Source organism: Anolis sagrei, chromosome 3 (assembly GCF_037176765.1).
Source record: "Anolis sagrei isolate rAnoSag1 chromosome 3, rAnoSag1.mat, whole genome shotgun sequence".
Classification (NCBI taxonomy): domain Eukaryota; kingdom Metazoa; phylum Chordata; class Lepidosauria; order Squamata; family Dactyloidae; genus Anolis; species Anolis sagrei.
The window spans coordinates 221,889,793-221,907,196 of record NC_090023.1 but is presented as its reverse complement, the minus strand read 5'-3'; the positions used below and the strand labels follow the sequence as shown (position 1 = coordinate 221,907,196).

Here is a 17,404-nt window from a genome sequence, read left to right as displayed (position 1 = left end):
CTTCACTGTATCTGTTTGTGATCCCCAGGTTGTGCTAGACAGCTTTCATATGTTATCGTTTCTAGCACCCACTTTTTGCTTGATATTCAAGCAGTGCTTCTTATAGGCCAGAGCACGGTTCAGGGTAACTCCCAAGTATTTTAGTGTGCTCCAATGCTCCAGTGCGATTCCTTCCCAGATAATCTTCAGAGCTCAAGATGCTTGTCTGTTCTTAAGGTGAAAAGCATACGTCTGTGTTTTAGATGGATTATGAATCAGCTGTAATAAGCAGTAAGAGCAGATAACGTTTCTGAGAGCTTCTGTTCAACCATTTCAAAGCTCCCTGCTTGATTGGTGATAGCACAATCATCAGCATAGATGAAGCTCTTTGTCCCTTCTGGCATATGTCCTCCTCACCCTCACTGAAAGTTTGATTTTTTTTTATCACTGAAGGAACAATATTTATGACTGAGGGTTAATGTGTCAATTTATTACCCTCAGTGATAAATATTGTTCCTTCAGTCATGGAAAAAAAAACCTACACTTTTGGTATCTGTGTCTGTAACAAGGAACTGAAGGAATACTTTTATTTATTATTACAAAAACACCCATGTCCTCAGTCTACTTGATAGAATGGAAATTGATTGCAGCATATCTGTCAGCTCCCTCTTGCCCCCCTTATGATTTAGTCTGTGTAGAAGTAAGCAGTCATTTGAAGGAGGCTTGAACTTCAGTTTAATTTGTCTCGTTTTCCTAAGAAATGTCATGAGAATATTTCTCTGTATCTGTCTAATTTATCCCTCTTTCCAATCCTTCCTCTTTTCTTATCTAAATCCTTCTGTCCTCACTTCCTGACTCTGGTTCCCTCTTTCTTTGCTTTCCCCCTCTTCTGACCCCTTCACCCTGGCATTATGCAGCAGCAGGACCTTGGACGACTTACAGCACCCAGGGTACTAGTTGTCTAGTCTCTCCTGCCACAGGTCCTTTTCCTAGTTTCCTTCTTGCACCAGTGCAGCCCCCCTCCCTTCCCTTCAGCCATGATGACAGAATGAGAGGTATGCTATGCTAGCGCTCACTAACTCTCTACACTTTCGCTTCACGGCTCAGTACAGGAACTCTGTCCTAAGCACGCTGAATTCCCCTCTCTGTCCGGCTGGCCATGGCTGCCTTTCTTTAGTTTTGCTTTGCAGCGCCATGTTGTGATGTGAGCGGTGAACTGTGGTCCCAGCTGCCATCGGCTATGGAGTGTATTTGGAGAAGCTCCCATGTGAGACACAGTGATCACTCTCTTATGTTGTTTTTGTTTCCAGAGCTTTTGTGTATCTCAGCAACTTGTTGTATCCGGTGCCTCTGGTCCACCGTGTTGCCATCGTCAGTGAGAAGGGAGAAGTGAAAGGATTCCTGCGTGTGGCAGTTCAGGCCATCTCAGGTAAAGAGTGGTGAAGGTAGTGATGTGGGGATCCTTTGACTCCGAGTGAGCACTTCAAGAAACAAGGAAAGAAATCCTTTTTGTTTGTATACTAGTGCATCACACAGGGATGGCCAGGATTCACTGTAACATTAAAGAGAGCAAGGTGTCCCTCTAAAGAGTAGATTTTGTCTACTGTGAAAGAGCAGCAAGTTGCTAGTCACTTAATTAATTACAATTGCATTTTTACTCCCCAGGAAAGAGATAATACAATCACTGTTACCATTTTCCTTACCCACATCCAACAAAATAGGCCCTCCCTGGTAATGTTCTAATTCACAATGCAATGCCCATAAGACAAATCTGGCCCACCATTTCATTTTATGTGACCCAGAAGGCTTCCAATGACAGGGTATTGTTGCTACATTTATACAGTCTTACAATTACAACTGCCCTTTGGAAAGCAACCATAAGGCTGATGTGGCCCTTGGTGAAAATGGGTTTGATACCTCTGTTCTAAGTTTTCCAGGCAATTCTAGAGTAAACTTCCATCAGAAATTAGCACAGAGCCATATTGGAGAACCTAGCAATAACTTAGGCCATGACACCGGCCAGGTGTCCAGGTGCACCGATATGGATATGGTTTGTAGTTTAGTGAGCCTTCTAAAGGCTCTTCCCTAAACTTCAAACTCTAGAATTCTGCAGGAGGCAGCAACCAGATTTAAAGTGGATTCATTCTCTAGTGTGATAAGGTAGTAACTGGGTTTTTGTAAAGAAAAAATCTGCAGCTGAAAAATTGTGTATTGAAGAGTCTGTCATTGACTTTCTGTCATTTAAAGGGGTTGATCTTTGGTGCTTGCTATAATCTTTAACTGTATTCCTGTTTCTAGCGGATGAAGAAGCACCAGATTATGGTTCAGGAGTGAGACAGTCGGGAACAGCCAAAATTTCCTTTGATGACCAACACTTTGAGAAGGTATGCTATGAACACAAGTACTGCATTATTCCAAGGAGCATCATTCCAAGGAGCTGAAGCAAGTTGGCCATGTGTCATCAGTTATTAAATAACTGTGTTCTGCAGATTCGGACTTTAGAAGAATATAGGAAAGTATGGAGTAGGTAAAAGTCAATTCAGATGCATTTTAAGTGACAACAAAGCTTACTCTCTCTGCTGTTTTGACATACTTTGACCTTCCCTCAAAAAGATAAACAGGTGTATTCCTTATAGTTTCTATTTACCTTAAACTACATGTTCTAACATGAAAGCAGAGCAAATTGGTTTGAAGTTGAAACTGGCACAAGCAACACCAGTAGTTTTCTGGTTATGAGGTGTGTCCAAATTGTGCATACTATTCAGCAAGAAAATAGTGTCTCCTACTACTACATATAAACACAAAGCACATGCTTCTCTTCATTCTTCTCTTCTTGGATCTGCTGCTTGAACTTTGGAGTGGATCTTCCTGGTCAAATGGTTAAAAAAGAATGGGAAGATGCGTTGCTACAAGGGAAAACTAATAAGCATAGTCAATATATCTTTTTTTCTAATTCATACTTTTCTTTCTTAGTTCCAGTCTGAGTCCTGTCCTGTGGTGGGAATGTCCCGCTCTGGAACTTCACAGGAGGAACTGCGCATTGTTGAGGGCCAGGGGCAGATAACTGATATTGGCCCCTCAGCAGATGAAGTCAACAACAACACTTGTGCAGGTGAAAGGATTTTTAGATTTAAAAAAGGAAAGAAACTGATAACTTTGTGCATAACAGTTAAAAAATTGAGCCCTTGCTGGAAAAAGCTAATATAACCAGTAGATTTATAGCTTCGTAGCATGGTTGAAGGCAGTGGAACAAGTGTAATAAAGTTCACAGTCTTTACTGAAAGATAAAAGAAGCCAAACTTGTATGGTTTACTACTGCATTTAAGTTCTGTGTTCTTTTTTCTCTGCTATCAGAAGTAAGTTGTTATCGATCTTGTTTAGTGTAGTCTAAATTACATACCAATAAAACAACCCAGAACTTGGAAAAACAGGTAGCTTAACCTGTAAAACAATCTTAAACTTGATAGAGAAGGTAATGTTACATATAACATTTTGGAGGCAAAGCTGGTACACTTCTTACAAATAAGGCAACAGGATAATTTCTTTTCATTCTCTTTAGTGGCAAAGTCTACTATCTATTATGTGTAGCCTTGAGCAAAGAGTGATGGGGAAGAAACTAATAGAATCCACCTGCTGTGCCAGTGAATAAATTGAAACAAACCTGCTTTCCCCACCTTTCCTTGGAAAAAAAAAATCCTATGTGCTCAATAAGCGAAGTATAAAAAGAAAGCTTATACAGTATTCACAATGAAAAGGACTATCAGGCTAGTAAGGTATCATGTATGTTGAAATTCCTTTTCAGGTTATAAAGTTAAATGTAAGATTGTTTGCCAGCTGGATATTCATAGTCACCAGATAATGGCATGGAGTGCATTATCTCATGCACACATGATGCTTTTAGCATATGAGGTTTAAATTATACATCACGAGTAGTTTGTCCTTTGCAGATTCAGCATTATCAAGCTGATGCAATCATTTGGCCATTTTTATATGGAAAGACCTGGTGATTGAATTAAAAAGCTGTTTCCTTCAATACCTAGCACTTCCTTTGCTTCTTAGTACATCATGTGTTCCACGGGATAGGAAACATAAAGGCCTTCTAAACTAACTATTTTTACACTACACTAACGGTGCTCCATGCAGTCATGCCGGCCACATGACCTTGGAGGTGTCTACGGACAATGCCGGCTCTTCGGCTTAGAAATGGAGATGAGCACAAACCCCCAGAGTCGGACACAACTGGACTTAATGTCAGGGGAAATCTTTACCTTACTACACTAACTACTAATGCAGACTTGAGTTCCAGCTGCAAGAGACATGGGTGAGACAACTTCCATCCTGAGTCTCCAGGCCACCAGAGCCCAAGAAGCACTGGATGGCAGTTTAGAAACTGGCTCAGGTATCTTGACAGCCCCAAACACCAGGGAAAATCCCAAAAGTGAGTCAGGATTCGTTTTTCCCCTTAATTTAGCTTTGCCTGGGGCAAGGTTACACTGTATTAACTTTGTGTCGCATTTTACAACCACAGGACTGATCCAATCACACACCGACCCAAATCAGTGTAGTCTTTATTCTAGTGAAGAAGTGTTGTATATATTATTATTTTCATTATTATACATTATTACATTCATTTTCTGCAGCCACTCCTGAAGATCTTCTGGACAGTTCAGAGAAGTCTGCTGTCGATGGGCCTTTCGAAACAGCTTTGGAACACTTGAAACTGGGAAGCATTTTCACTTTCCGGGTGACTGTTCTGCAGGCCTCCAGTATTTCAGCAGAATATGCAGACATCTTCTGCCAGTTTAAGTGAGATATAGTCCTTATTTCTCTTGTTTCATATTTACCCATTTCCCTTTGTAATCTACTAGCTATTTCACCTTTTATGTGTGAAAGATCTGAATTTGAGAGAAGTAGTTCTTACCTGATTAAGTGGATTCCGTTTTTTTAAAGTATAAAGGGTAGAAATTAGAACATAGCTATGTTGGCTTCTGTGTGTGCCTTCATGGTGAGCTCTTATGAAAGAAGGTCAACAAAAAGCTAGTGTTAAGGATTTTCACAGAGAAGTGTCCATCCTCCCATAGGCTTACTTCCAAAGTATGGTGTCCTTAAAATAATCTTATGCACACATTGTAAAGGAAATCCAGTTGAGCAAAAAAAATCCTAAGTCAGCTTCTGTTTATGTAAAAAAAATAGTATATTGTACATACATAAAATAATGTGAGAATAATAATCAGAGGGTGCTATTATTTTTCGCTTTGAATATGTTTTAATGGATTTAAACTCCATTTTAATATTGTTATGTTTAATTTTGTTTTTATGTTTTCATATTTGGATATTTTCAATTATATGGTCATACTTTTAATTGTAAGCTGTTTGGAGTCTCCTTTGGGAGAGATAAAGCAGGATATAAATAAACCTAACAACAACAACAACAACAAAAACAACCATCTGATGGCTGCAAAAGGCCACCCTACTTAGATCTGTCTGCATTATTCGCTGATACATCACACAGTCCTAGACACTTGGAAAGTGTCCAACGTGTGATCAAATAAAAAAACCAGCGTAGTGATCTTGTTTGTTGTGTACTAATCTTGTTATGTATCAAATAATAAAAATAATAGCAACTGCTAAAGCTGACACGATACGAGGATTTAAAGATTGAACTCCAAAGGCTCTGCACAAGTCAGTAAAGGTGGTCCCAATGGTGATTGGCACATTGGGTACAGTGCCTAAAGACCTTGGCCATCACTTAAAAACAATCTGCGCTGATAAAATTATAATCTGTCAACTGCAAAAGGCCACCCTACTCGAATCTGCATGCATTGTTTGCTGATACATCACATAGTCCTAGACACTTGGGAAGTGTCTGACTTGTGATCCAATACAACAGCCAGCATAGTGATCTTGTTGTGTATCAAATAATAATAATAATAAATAGCAAGCTTCTCTTGAGTTAAATATATAACTATATTTTAAACAATAGTAAACATTGATTCTTTTCCCTGCACAGCTTTATCCACCGCCATGATGAGGCCTTCTCCACAGAGCCTTTGAAGAATACTGGTCGAGGCCCACCTCTTGGCTTCTATCATGTTCAAAACGTTAGTATAAGTTCAGATCTATTTCCAACTAGAAAGGTTACATGAAGAACCTTCACTAAGAAAAAATATAATGTCTGAAAGGACAGATTGTCATAGAGACAGTATTAATAGCATGATGGTATTAATAGCATGATTACAACAGTATGACTAATAATGAGGTTATAAAAAAGTAGATTGTTTTCAACTTAGAGAACATTTCTTATAACATGGATATAACAGCCTTTTGTGTTAGGAATTCAGTAGCTCCTTGCTTTGTGTGAGTTGAAATCAAAAATGGCAGTGGTTGCCAATATTTGACACTAAAGCCAAAAAACTGGTAGGATAGGGCATGTGCTTTGTTATAGATGTTCTAATATGATCTATACCTTGTATTATAACTTTGTTGTTCTATATTATTCTATGTACTGCTGTAACAAGTAAGTTTTTAGAATGAGCGTAATTGTACAGCAGCATGGCATGTGCTGTGTCATTCTGCTGATGCAGTAAATTTAAGATATCACACCAGTGCAGGAATGCAAAGCATTGCTTTCTTAGTAGGCAAGAAAATGAAAAACCTGCTGTGATATCAGGGTTTTAGCCTGCCACTTTTGGACTCTCGCTTGCTGTGTTTCTGTGGATCTTAGGGTGCTGTTTCTTGATTGAAGGCATTGGTATGCTAGCTGATATCTGAACAGAGGATGGACCAGAGATGTCAATGGTTCTTTCATTACAGGCTGTTACTTCCTGACAGATGTCAGGTGATGCAAAACTGGCTAAACAGTATAATTTCTCCAGTGATGTAAGGCGTAGACATTCTGTGATAATGCGGCATGTCTCATTAAGAACCACATCCACCGTTTAAGGTGGTGAGATGTTTTCCACACTGGGCATGCGTATTCAGCAGCAGATCCTACTAAACGCACTGGAAGTTATAAATATTCTATCAGATTTTATGTGTCTTTATTCTGATTTCAAGTGATGTGTTTTAATTTGTTCTTATCTCTTGCTGTTCACTCAGATTGCAGTGGAGGTCACCAAATCTTTCATTGAATACATTAAAAGCCAGCCAATTGTTTTTGAGGTATTTGGACACTATCAGCAGCATCCTTTTCCACCTCTCTGCAAGGATGTCCTTAGGTAAGAGTCACCTTAATAAGAATCAGCATTCCTATAAACACACTCTTCTGCTAACTTTATAAAATGGTAATATAATGTAAATTATGTCTCTTTTCTCGATACATGTGACAACAGCAACAAAATTATTGGAAGTCTCTCCACTGATATTATCTTGAGGTTTCAAAGGGCCTGGGTGCTGGCAGAATGTATTTTGTGTACCTTATAGAGACCATGTAATGGGCCTACAGTGATAAATGTTCTTCATTGAGTTCTCCTTCTTTAATTTTCCCCCTTCGTCTTTTCAGCCCCCTAAGACCATCCCGGCGCCATTTCCCTCGGGTCATGCCATTATCCAAACCAGGTAGGAGAGAGATTCCTCTTCATTTAGTTTGAGTCTTAATGGAAACAGGAATTCGAAAGATAGGAGTTTGGGGAAAGTGGTCTGTTCCTACAAAACTGTTGTATCTGTCTGGGAAGAGTTGCAATCATAGCAAAAATGTAGCAAATCAAGAAAAACCTGGTTTGCTACATCAATTGAAACAAACCCAGAAAGCGAGTAGGAATGTTTTCCAGCAACATAGTTGCTGGCTTAGGAATTTGTACAATTCTGGTCTGGAGAGAGTTTACATTTTTGACAGAAAGTGTTTTAATCATTTGTAAAGAATATTTACATACTGCTTAATGCAATGATAATTCTTAGAGCAGACCTGGGCAAACTTTGGCTCTCCAGGTGTTTTGGACTTCAACTCCCACAATTCCTAACAGCCTCAGGCCCTTTCCTTTTCCCATTCAGTTTAAGCGGCTGAGGGGGGAAAGGAAGGGACCTGAGGCTGTTGGGAATTGTGGAAGTTGAAGTCCAAAACACCTGAAGGGCCAAAGTTTACCCATGCCTGTTTTAGAGGGTTACACATAGTACACTAACAAATCATAACTAGGAGTTACATAATACAAAAGCAACATAATACATAGTAATTTGGAATAGTTTTATAACGAATGATGAACCAGAGTTTACTTGTATAAATGTTTTGTGTTTCTGGACACTAAGCATTATAGATCTTTGTTTATGCATTTAAAGCTTTTTGAAGCTAACTGCTCTCTAGATTTCAAGATTATTTGTTTCCTTGTGTGTTAGGATGCCTTTGATTTGTTTTTATTATGATTTTAAGAGTTATATTTTTTGTATCCATAGCTTGCTTTAGTATTGCTTTTGGAATGCATTCTGTCATTCATTAGGATAAAAGACAGTTTTAAATTACTTTTAACAAAAATAGAGAAAATAATATAGGTGGGTAATTTCATCTTATTACATCTTGCCTTTCTGCCATAAAATAATGCCTGAAGTAGGTAAAAATAAGAAAATTAAAATTAAAAACAACTTTAAACCCCAGTGACACATTTCTCTGCCAGGATTGTGTATATAGTTTCCAAACACAGTAAGAATATGAGGACTATTCCCTACATTTTAATAGGAAGACAATAGATTGCAGCAATGTCATGAGTTCCACATAACATCACAAGCAACAAGGCATGATACTATTTGTGATGCAAGCAGAACAGGACCGTCAGCAAATTTAATTTTAATTTAACTGACACATTGACTTTCTTGCCCAAGTACATATATGAGAGATGGTTTTGGAGAGGAGAACTGAACATAGGTCTCTTTGTTGCATCTTCCTTTCCAATTTCTACCTCATTTTCTGCTGAGAATGAAAAAACATTGATTGGTGTCTTTGAAGTTTAGATATCCAAACAGCACACAATATTTTAGAAGCTAGACCATTATTTTCAGACAATGATAAAGTTATGTATGTCCTTCTTCTTTTAAAAAATATTTTTATTAACATATACATTTTCATTAGGTTGCTGTGAGTTTTCCGGGCTGTATGGCCGTGTTCCAGAAGCATTCTTTCCTGACATTTGGCTTGCATCTATGGCAGGCATCCTCAGAGGTTGTGAGGTCTGTTGGAAACCAGACAATTGGGGTTTGTGTAATTTTCAAGGTGGGAGAAAAAACTCTTGTCTGTTTGAGGTAGGTGTGAATGTTGCAATTGGCAAGCTTGATTAGCATTGAATGCTTCTGCAACATGGCCATGCAGCTTGGAAAACTCACAGCAACCCAGTGATTCCAGCCATGAAAGCCTTCAACAACACATACATTTTCAACTACATAAAACTACAATCAATATATACATGTTTACAAAACAATAATAAAACAAAAGGCAAAATTAAAATACATTTACCTACATCTAAACACTATGGATTACATCTATAATATTCAACCAAGCAAATATGAGTTATATGTCACTTCCACCTTGCCAGTTCCTGATTTCTTATGTCTTTCATGCATTTTGCTTTGGCTTCGTGTATCTGGGCACAATTGTTTCATTTTGTCTTGCCCCTTGTTTGTCTCTCCCTGCCACATGTGAAGAACATAATGAAGCCCTTCAGAAATTTAAGGGTCTGGTGTCCCATGTGATTGCAAGTCAACTTGAGGAAGTATTCTCTGGGCAAATGTTGTCAGCGGCCAGCACTGCCTCCTCCTTCCTCGTAAACGAGGGGAAGGAACCAAGGCCTGCAACATCTATGTCCGTTATGAGCTGTGTTGTGAGAAAAGCTCAGAAGCCTGGTTGGTCTTCTGGATAAATTTGTGGGAAAACACTGACACAGGGTTCTTGAATGGGAGGTGGGTCTTCCTTGGAAATGTATCCAGCTAGGGCTTGAGAGAACTAGATATGGTACAACATGCCTTTCTATCTCAGAACAGCATGACTTTGCTTGTTATGCCCATATTCAATCTGTTTGAAAGTTTCAATGAATTTGCAATATACATGATTCCATTATGGGTTGATGATCCCTGAGTCAGTGGACATTCCACTATGCTGAATGCTGTGCCCTCTGCATGTATTTCTTGCTACCTCCTTCTTCTATTTTTATCTGTTCAGCTGTCACATTCCTTTCACTTTAAAAAGCAAATAGAAATAGGGACACCTATTTGTAATAATTTCATCATTTTGCACAGAACCTTAAGGAATTACATAAGCAACAGAATATAAGTAAAACAAGTTCCTCGGAGATATAATCTCCAAATAACATTTCTGTTGTTCTGGATTAGAGTATGCCTCCCATATCTGCAGAGCCAGTATCTGTGGTTTTATTTATCTGCAAGTGAAAAAAAAAATCTCCATTAGGCATTTTCTAGGTTTTCCAGGACAAGTGTGTGGTATTTTGGAGCCAGAGGGTTTTTATTTCCAATATTTTTCCTTAATTTTGCATTCTGCACAAAGTCTGAGAGCATATTATATCTGAGCAATATGTGCACATATCTCCTCATTTCTTTTTTAAACTTTTTGAGAAGTTGTAGTAACATAATATTAAATGAAATACTACTTTTGCAATATAACAAAAACACAATTTCGGAACTCTGAGAACCAGCTCATATAATGGTTTGAGTTTCGGACTATGATTCTGGAGACCAAGGTTCAATTCCCCACTAGATGTCCTTGGGTAAGTCACAGACTCTCATCCTCATAAAACTCCATAATAAGTTCACATTGGGGTCACCATAAATCAGAAACTACTTAAAAGCATACAACAACAACAACAACGGTTTAGGCATGCAGAGTAGCTCTCAGTTTTTGAGCCAGAGAGTATTGCTTGGAGCAGTGGTTCCCAGCCTGTGGGTCCCCAGGTGTTTTGGCCTACAACTCCCAGAAATCCCAGCCAGTTGACCAGCTGTTAGGATTTCTGGGAGTTGAAGGCCAAAACATCCGGGGACCCACAGGTTGAGAACCACTGGCTTAGAGCACTACTAGTTCTTTAGATCTATTTAGATTTACATTCTAGGATGGGAAAGCTAACCCCTCAGCCATATTCTTTTTCATTCAAACAGAATGATTGCAAATCCAGTAGTTTGTTTCCTTTTATATCCCGCAAGGATTCAACTTGGATCAATGCACCTATTTCCATTTTTTTAAAAGAGGGAGATATCTTTTAGGTTAATTTATTTATCGTGTCATCAGCAACCATTGTATTACAATTCTAACAGAGCAAAACAAACACAGAGATTAAAAAGAAAAAGAAAAAGAAAAAAAACCACACAGATTTTGTAAATTTGGTATTTGGTTAAATGTCCTTTGACCAGTATCTGGCCACTTGGAGTGCCTCTGGGGTTGCTGCAAGAAGGTCCTCCATCATGCATGTGGCAGGGCTCAGGGTGCATTGCAGCAGGTGGTCAGTGGTTTGTTCTTCTCCGCACTCGCAAGGCGAGGGATCCACCCTGTAGCCCCATTTCTTAAGATTGGCTCTGCATCTCGTGGTGCCAGAGCGCAATCTGTTCAGCGCCTTCCAAGTCGCCCAGTCTTCTGAGTGCCCAGGGGGGAGTCTCTCATCTGGTATCACCCATGAATTGAGGTGCTGGGTTTGGGCCTGCCACTTTTGGACTCTCGCTTGCTGAGGTGTTCCAGCGAGTGTCTCTGTAGTTCTAAGAAAACTATGTCTTGATTTAAGTCGTTGACGTGCTGGCTGATACCCAAACAGGGGATGAGCTGGAGATGTCTCTGCCTTGGTCCTTTCACTATTGGCTGCTACTTCCCGGCGGATGTCAGGTGGTGCAATACCGGCTAAGCAGTGTAATTTCTCCAGTGGTGTGGGTCGCAGACACCCCGTGATAATGCGGCATGTCTCATTAAGAGCCACATCCACTGTTTTAGTGTGATGAGATGTGTTCCACACTGTTCCACACATTATCTTTTAGGTAATAGTTTCACATTTAATGCAGGGCGCAGTTTGATTCTTAAATAGTCACAGCAGGTGGGTCTGGCTATCTTTCCCCCTTCTCTGTCATGGAGTGAACTTGAATGCCAAACTTAGATAATTAGTCCATGTCTTCAGCCTATAATTGCACCATATCTCCTCTGCAGTGCCTGCGACCAAACTGAGTGCCATGACGAGGCCCAGCGTGGGCCCCTGCCAGTGCAAGTATGATCTGATGGTCTTCTTTGAGATCTGTGAGCTGGAGGCCAATGGCGAGTAAGTGATCCTTTCAACTGATGGAAGGCTGGACTAAGGCATATCAGAGTTTCTGCTCCAAGAGCTGTGATTAACAGAGTCACACAGTGAAAATGTTTTCACCATATTTACCTATTAGAACATTCAAAGTTGAAGTCCATTAGATGGACTTCAACTTTTGCAGACAGATGGCACCTCTCTGAAGCCTGTTTATTTGGTTCATTTGCAAGCTACCTAGTGAAACTGAGCTTGAAGAAGTAACAGTATCCATGCTAGCTGGGGGATTATTTAAGCTGCATTAACAAAGTTATTTTTGAAATTTCTGTAGTGAATATATGGAGCTGTTTTGTGCTCAGTTAGACTGTTATTTCCTCTGCCTTAGTCCTGTCTGCGCCAGAAGTGGGCAAAGTCCAGCCTCACAGGGCTGTTTTAGTGGTTCACAGCTCCTACATACAGTGTTCCCTCACTACTTCACAGTTCGCTTTTTGCGGACTTGCTGTTTCATGGGTTTTTGCCTCCTGGCAATGATGGAGTGTGGAAGGGGGTTTCACCCTCCCCCTTGGGAGAGAGGCAGCCAATCATTAAAAAAGAGAGAGAGGAGATACAAAGCAGTATGTAAATCATGGCCTTATAGCCCCTTCCTTATAGCTATCAAAAAAAGTGCACGTTGCCTTTAAGTCTCTCCTCGCTTTTGCCTCACCCTTGTAATGCTATATATGATAAGTGAGGGAACACTGTACTCCTATAATCATTTTCTCCATATCCAAAACAAAGGATGAATCCCCCATTCTAGAAATCTGCAGGAGTAGCCATTCCACTATTTACTGGTTGTAAATAGGTTTAAGTGATAAGTGATTTCATATATTTGAAGACTTTTAAAATTGTCACTGTTGTTTTAAATTGTCCTGAGCTGATTTTATTGTGCATTTTCCTGAGATCCTAAGATATTTATTTATGTATTTACCCTATTTATACCCTGCCTTCCTCAACCCCAGAGGGGACTCAAGGCAGCTTACATATAGGCGATTATTCAATGCCTTAAAGTGATATACAATTCCAATGAACAGTTATATTAAAATTAAAGTTAAAATTAATACATATTAGATATTTAAAACATTACATTATAGGACAAGATATAACTATCCATTATAGTATAGGATATAAATATTTTAATTAATTAATAAAGTCACTCTGCATCCCAAACAATTTAAGTATCCGTTTCTCAAAAACAGAAGTAAACCTTTGCTCAAAGCCATAACTATGAGAATAACATATGATGGTTATATATTTGATGTAGTGCTAAGCCAAAAAATGCTCTCAATGTGGTTCTGTGGACAGTACAGATGGCAATCACAACAATTTCCCCTGCCTTGTTTCTGGGGCCCTGAGGTGTGGATATTTTCTGTCCTGTCTCACTGGCATTTTTTCCCCAGCTACATCCCTGCTGTTGTGGATCACCGGGGAGGAATGCCCTGCCATGGGACCTTCTTACTGCACCAGGTATTTTCTGGCCTTCCTTCCATGCCACTACCACTACAACTGTTATGGATTTTGTGATATTGTGTTCTTGACCCTTTGAGAGTGCAATTCCTGCAATCATATTGATTTTCTAACTGAGACTATGCTCTGTCAAGAGAAGAGAAAGGGAAATTCTGCTGAGCTCTGCACTGTTGTCTGCCTCCCTTACAGTAGAACTGTTAAAGGAGGTGATTTGTATTAACAATACATTCCATTTCATTCCTTTATTTTGGCAAAGCACTTGCTGAGGGAGAAGGCACTGTAAGAATTGCACTGTTTTTTTTAATCTTGTTTGTAAAGGTCATCTGCAGTGGGATCCCTCTCCTCCTCTTTCCTTCAACCAGAGTTTTTGCCCTGATCACTTATGTCTCATTTTGAGAAAAGCCAAAGTTTTGCTCGGTAGGTAACTATTGTCTTCTTACAGGTTTATTAATCACTGTCCCCTTTCTCTTTGGGCACATTGGATGGCAGGGCATCCAGAGGAGGATCACAGTCACCTTGGTGCATGAGACAGGGAGCCACATCCGCTGGAAGGAAGTGCGGGAGCTAGTTGTAGGTAAGCAAAATTTGTGTGTTGCCAGTCCAGTTGTCTGAGCTGAATAGATCAACGTTTCTAAAAAAAGTAAGGCTTGTGGAAACAAATGCTATATTCCAAGAGTCAAAAACAGGAAAATAAGCTCTCAAGTGATTGAACATTGTTGTGATTGATAGTTCAGGTATACAGGGCATCTGAGAGTCATTTGCAGTGCAATAAAAGCCAATCTGAGCTTCATTTCTGCTATGTTGATAAGCAACAGCTTTTTGCTGAAGGCTTTCTCAAGGTGATTTCCTTGACTCTGAAAGTCAATTTTAATAGCTAGTCAAATCAAAATGATGTGCAATGGTTTGTTCTTCCATGAATAGAGTGGTGTCATAGCAGGCTTTTTTGCAAACTTTTTTGCCCTGGGGATATTCGTCTTGTCATGCTAGAGGGAAGTGTTAGTGTGTGTTTACACCGGCAAAAAAATGTGGTATTTTCTGCCTGCAGGCCGGATACGAAACACCCCAGAAGGAGATGAATCCCTCATTGATCCCAACATTCTCTCCCTGAATATTCTCTCATCAGGATATGTCTGTCCCTCCCAAGATGATCGGTAAGTCCGAATGAACAGTTTCCTAGCATGCTGTCCTCATCTAACCGGGGGGGGGGGGGGGGACATAATTTCCCTATAGGTTTTTCTGTGGGGATGTATGGGCCTAGTGGGTGGACAGGCCTTTCTTCTTAAGCCTCACCCTCTTTCTGTAGCACAGCCAGTGGGCCAAGTATGGAAGTATATAACAGAGGAAAAGCCTCTGATTATATGTTTACAAGCCAGATAGTTGACATTTTTCAAGATTCGCAAACATGTTTGACTTTGACCATTAACATTCATTATGTCCATCACACAACTTGCAAAAGATTGGAGACATATCAATCTGAAGCTGCCAGGTCAAGCTATTTGTCCACTTGATCCAGTATTGCTGGTCTCACAGGCAGAAGAAGTTCAGGATTCCAGGTTGATGGATTCTTCTGATTGGAAATGGTATGGGTTGACCCGAACCTGGAAAACAGTGCTTGAACACCGAGAGATAGCATCTCCCATATGCATTAGATTCTTGAATTTGACATTGGGATGGTGCTCCTCTGCTTGTACTGTAGTAACAAACATGCTGTCTCATTAGAATAGGCCTTCAGATATCTTTTCCCAACACACAGTAAGGGCCATTTTAAACTAGGAGAGAGGAGAAGGGCTAGTAGCTTTTCCTGCTGTGGAAGAATAATAGCCTCTTAGACAATCTATTCTGTGTGGTCAAAGGCATGTTCCAGAGCAGCAGCATAACAGTATCTGACAGACTGTTCTGCTATGCCATGATTGCCTGTCGTCTATGATGATAAACGTCATAGCCCCTATGGTTAGCTCTGCTGGATGCCCCCATTCACTCAGTCATATCTTTAGGAACATCTCAGAAGTAAACTACTGCTATTTTCTTCTTGTTGAGAGAGAGAGAGCATAAATTTAGGAACTAATAGCAGATGTTTGAAAATCTTTCCATTCTCCTTGGGGCTTGGTTAGCAATGTGTGTACGAAAGACATAATCACTGGGGGATGAATCCAGCAGATAGCAATGCACTGTGGCATTTTTTTTTCACATGGTGGATTGTGTAATAATGTCACCATGTTAGGAATGTAGTATGCAGGCAAATAGAAATCCCAGTTCACTCTTGTTTGCATTGCTTTTTATGGAGATGACCATTCCCCGCTTCAGTGTCACTTACAGATGTCAGAGTAATTATTACGGAATCATTTCAAGTACATATTTCAGTATTCACTTCCATCCAAATATTTAATATACGTAATTTGCCCAGATCGTCAACAAATGCCCACTCATCACAAGTTGATACGAGTGAGGTGGGAAATCATGAAACAATGACAGGGAATAGTACAGATGAACAAAGCAGTGTGTTAGTGTGCTCAGTTTACTGTGTGAAAAGAAGTGAAAGGCTGAAATAAAAGATGAATTGACTTTTTTATTGTATCAGAAGTGAATTGAGAATGTACTTCAAGTTGCTTCTGGTGTGAGATAATCAGCCGTCTGCAAGGATGTTGCCCAAGGGACACCCGGATATGTTACCATCCTGTGGAAGGCTTCTCTCATGTCCCCGCATGGGAAGCTAAGCCTGACAGACAGGAGCTTACCCCGTTTCACGGATTCGAACCGCCAACCTTCAGGTCAACAGGTCAGCAGTTCAGCCGGCACAAAGGTTTAACCCATTGCGCCACCACAGCTCATGAACGGACTAAGATGAGATCATACATTCAGCAATGATGTAGTTCAGCACATCTGGAAGGCTGCTTGACTGCATTTTCTGTGAGTTGTCTTTCTGATGCTTTCTTATGAAAGCTCAACTGCTTTTACCAAGAGACATAAGCATGACTTTTCAAACCAAGTATTACAATATTGGTTAAGCACATATTTATTTCCAGTCCTATTTTATAACATCTATATAACAGTTTATTCACAATTCTCTACCAAATATAGGGTCTTACGCAACATCCATCATGAAAGTCAGAGTTCTAAATCGCAAAATATGAAGAACAATATCATAAAAAGGTCTATCCCAGACTATAAGACACTTGCCAGGGAAGTGTGGAAAGAGTAGTGATGAAATACACAAAAGGTTTCATGTTTGGTATTTCCTATTCATGGTGTATGAGCCCTCTGCCTAGCTGCCTGCGTGGATGAAAACTGAGGTGTAGGCTGACACCACATAACTGTCAGAAAGCACTGGCAGATTCAGCAGCTGAAAGACGAAAATGAAGGGTAAATCTCCTATGGCGACTGAGGAAGACTATGGGAAATTTCTGATGCCCCACTCTTCAATTTTGCATGGGCTTTGGGGGCTTGCTTTGGGTCTTGATGCTGCTGGAGTGAGAAGAGCTTATGTGCAGGATCATGCCTGACCCACTACGCGAATGTGCTGCTTTGGCTCTCAGCTTTGCTATTACGTGTTATTAAGCTGCTTTCCCAAAGACTAGGCAACTACCTCTTTTGGTTTCTGCCCTTTATCTTGAGTCTATTGAAGATGTCATACACAAGGAAAGATAATTAGTGTAATTTCCATAAACAAGGAAAAGAACTCTTAATATTATGTAATATGGCATTAAGCCTAATCATTTCAGAAT

The 17,404-nt window shown here is 39.9% G+C and overlaps 1 protein-coding gene across 21 annotated transcripts in view; it reads left to right on the top strand.

The window, feature by feature from the left end:
- KIF1A (kinesin family member 1A) overlaps positions 1-17,404 on the top strand; it is a 139,361-nt gene that overhangs the window by 88,956 nt on the left and 33,001 nt on the right. For all 21 annotated transcript variants that reach the window (XM_060768079.2, XM_060768073.2, XM_060768088.2 and 18 more), the window contains 11 exons: positions 1,290-1,408; positions 2,278-2,363; positions 2,953-3,091; positions 4,620-4,785; positions 5,990-6,080; positions 7,078-7,196; positions 7,481-7,536; positions 12,095-12,203; positions 13,616-13,682; positions 14,172-14,256; positions 14,728-14,833. In XM_060768079.2, coding sequence (XP_060624062.2) covers positions 1,290-1,408; positions 2,278-2,363; positions 2,953-3,091; positions 4,620-4,785; positions 5,990-6,080; positions 7,078-7,196; positions 7,481-7,536; positions 12,095-12,203; positions 13,616-13,682; positions 14,172-14,256; positions 14,728-14,833 — 1,143 coding nt within the window. The remainder of the gene's footprint in view (positions 1-1,289; positions 1,409-2,277; positions 2,364-2,952; positions 3,092-4,619; positions 4,786-5,989; positions 6,081-7,077; positions 7,197-7,480; positions 7,537-12,094; positions 12,204-13,615; positions 13,683-14,171; positions 14,257-14,727; positions 14,834-17,404) is intronic.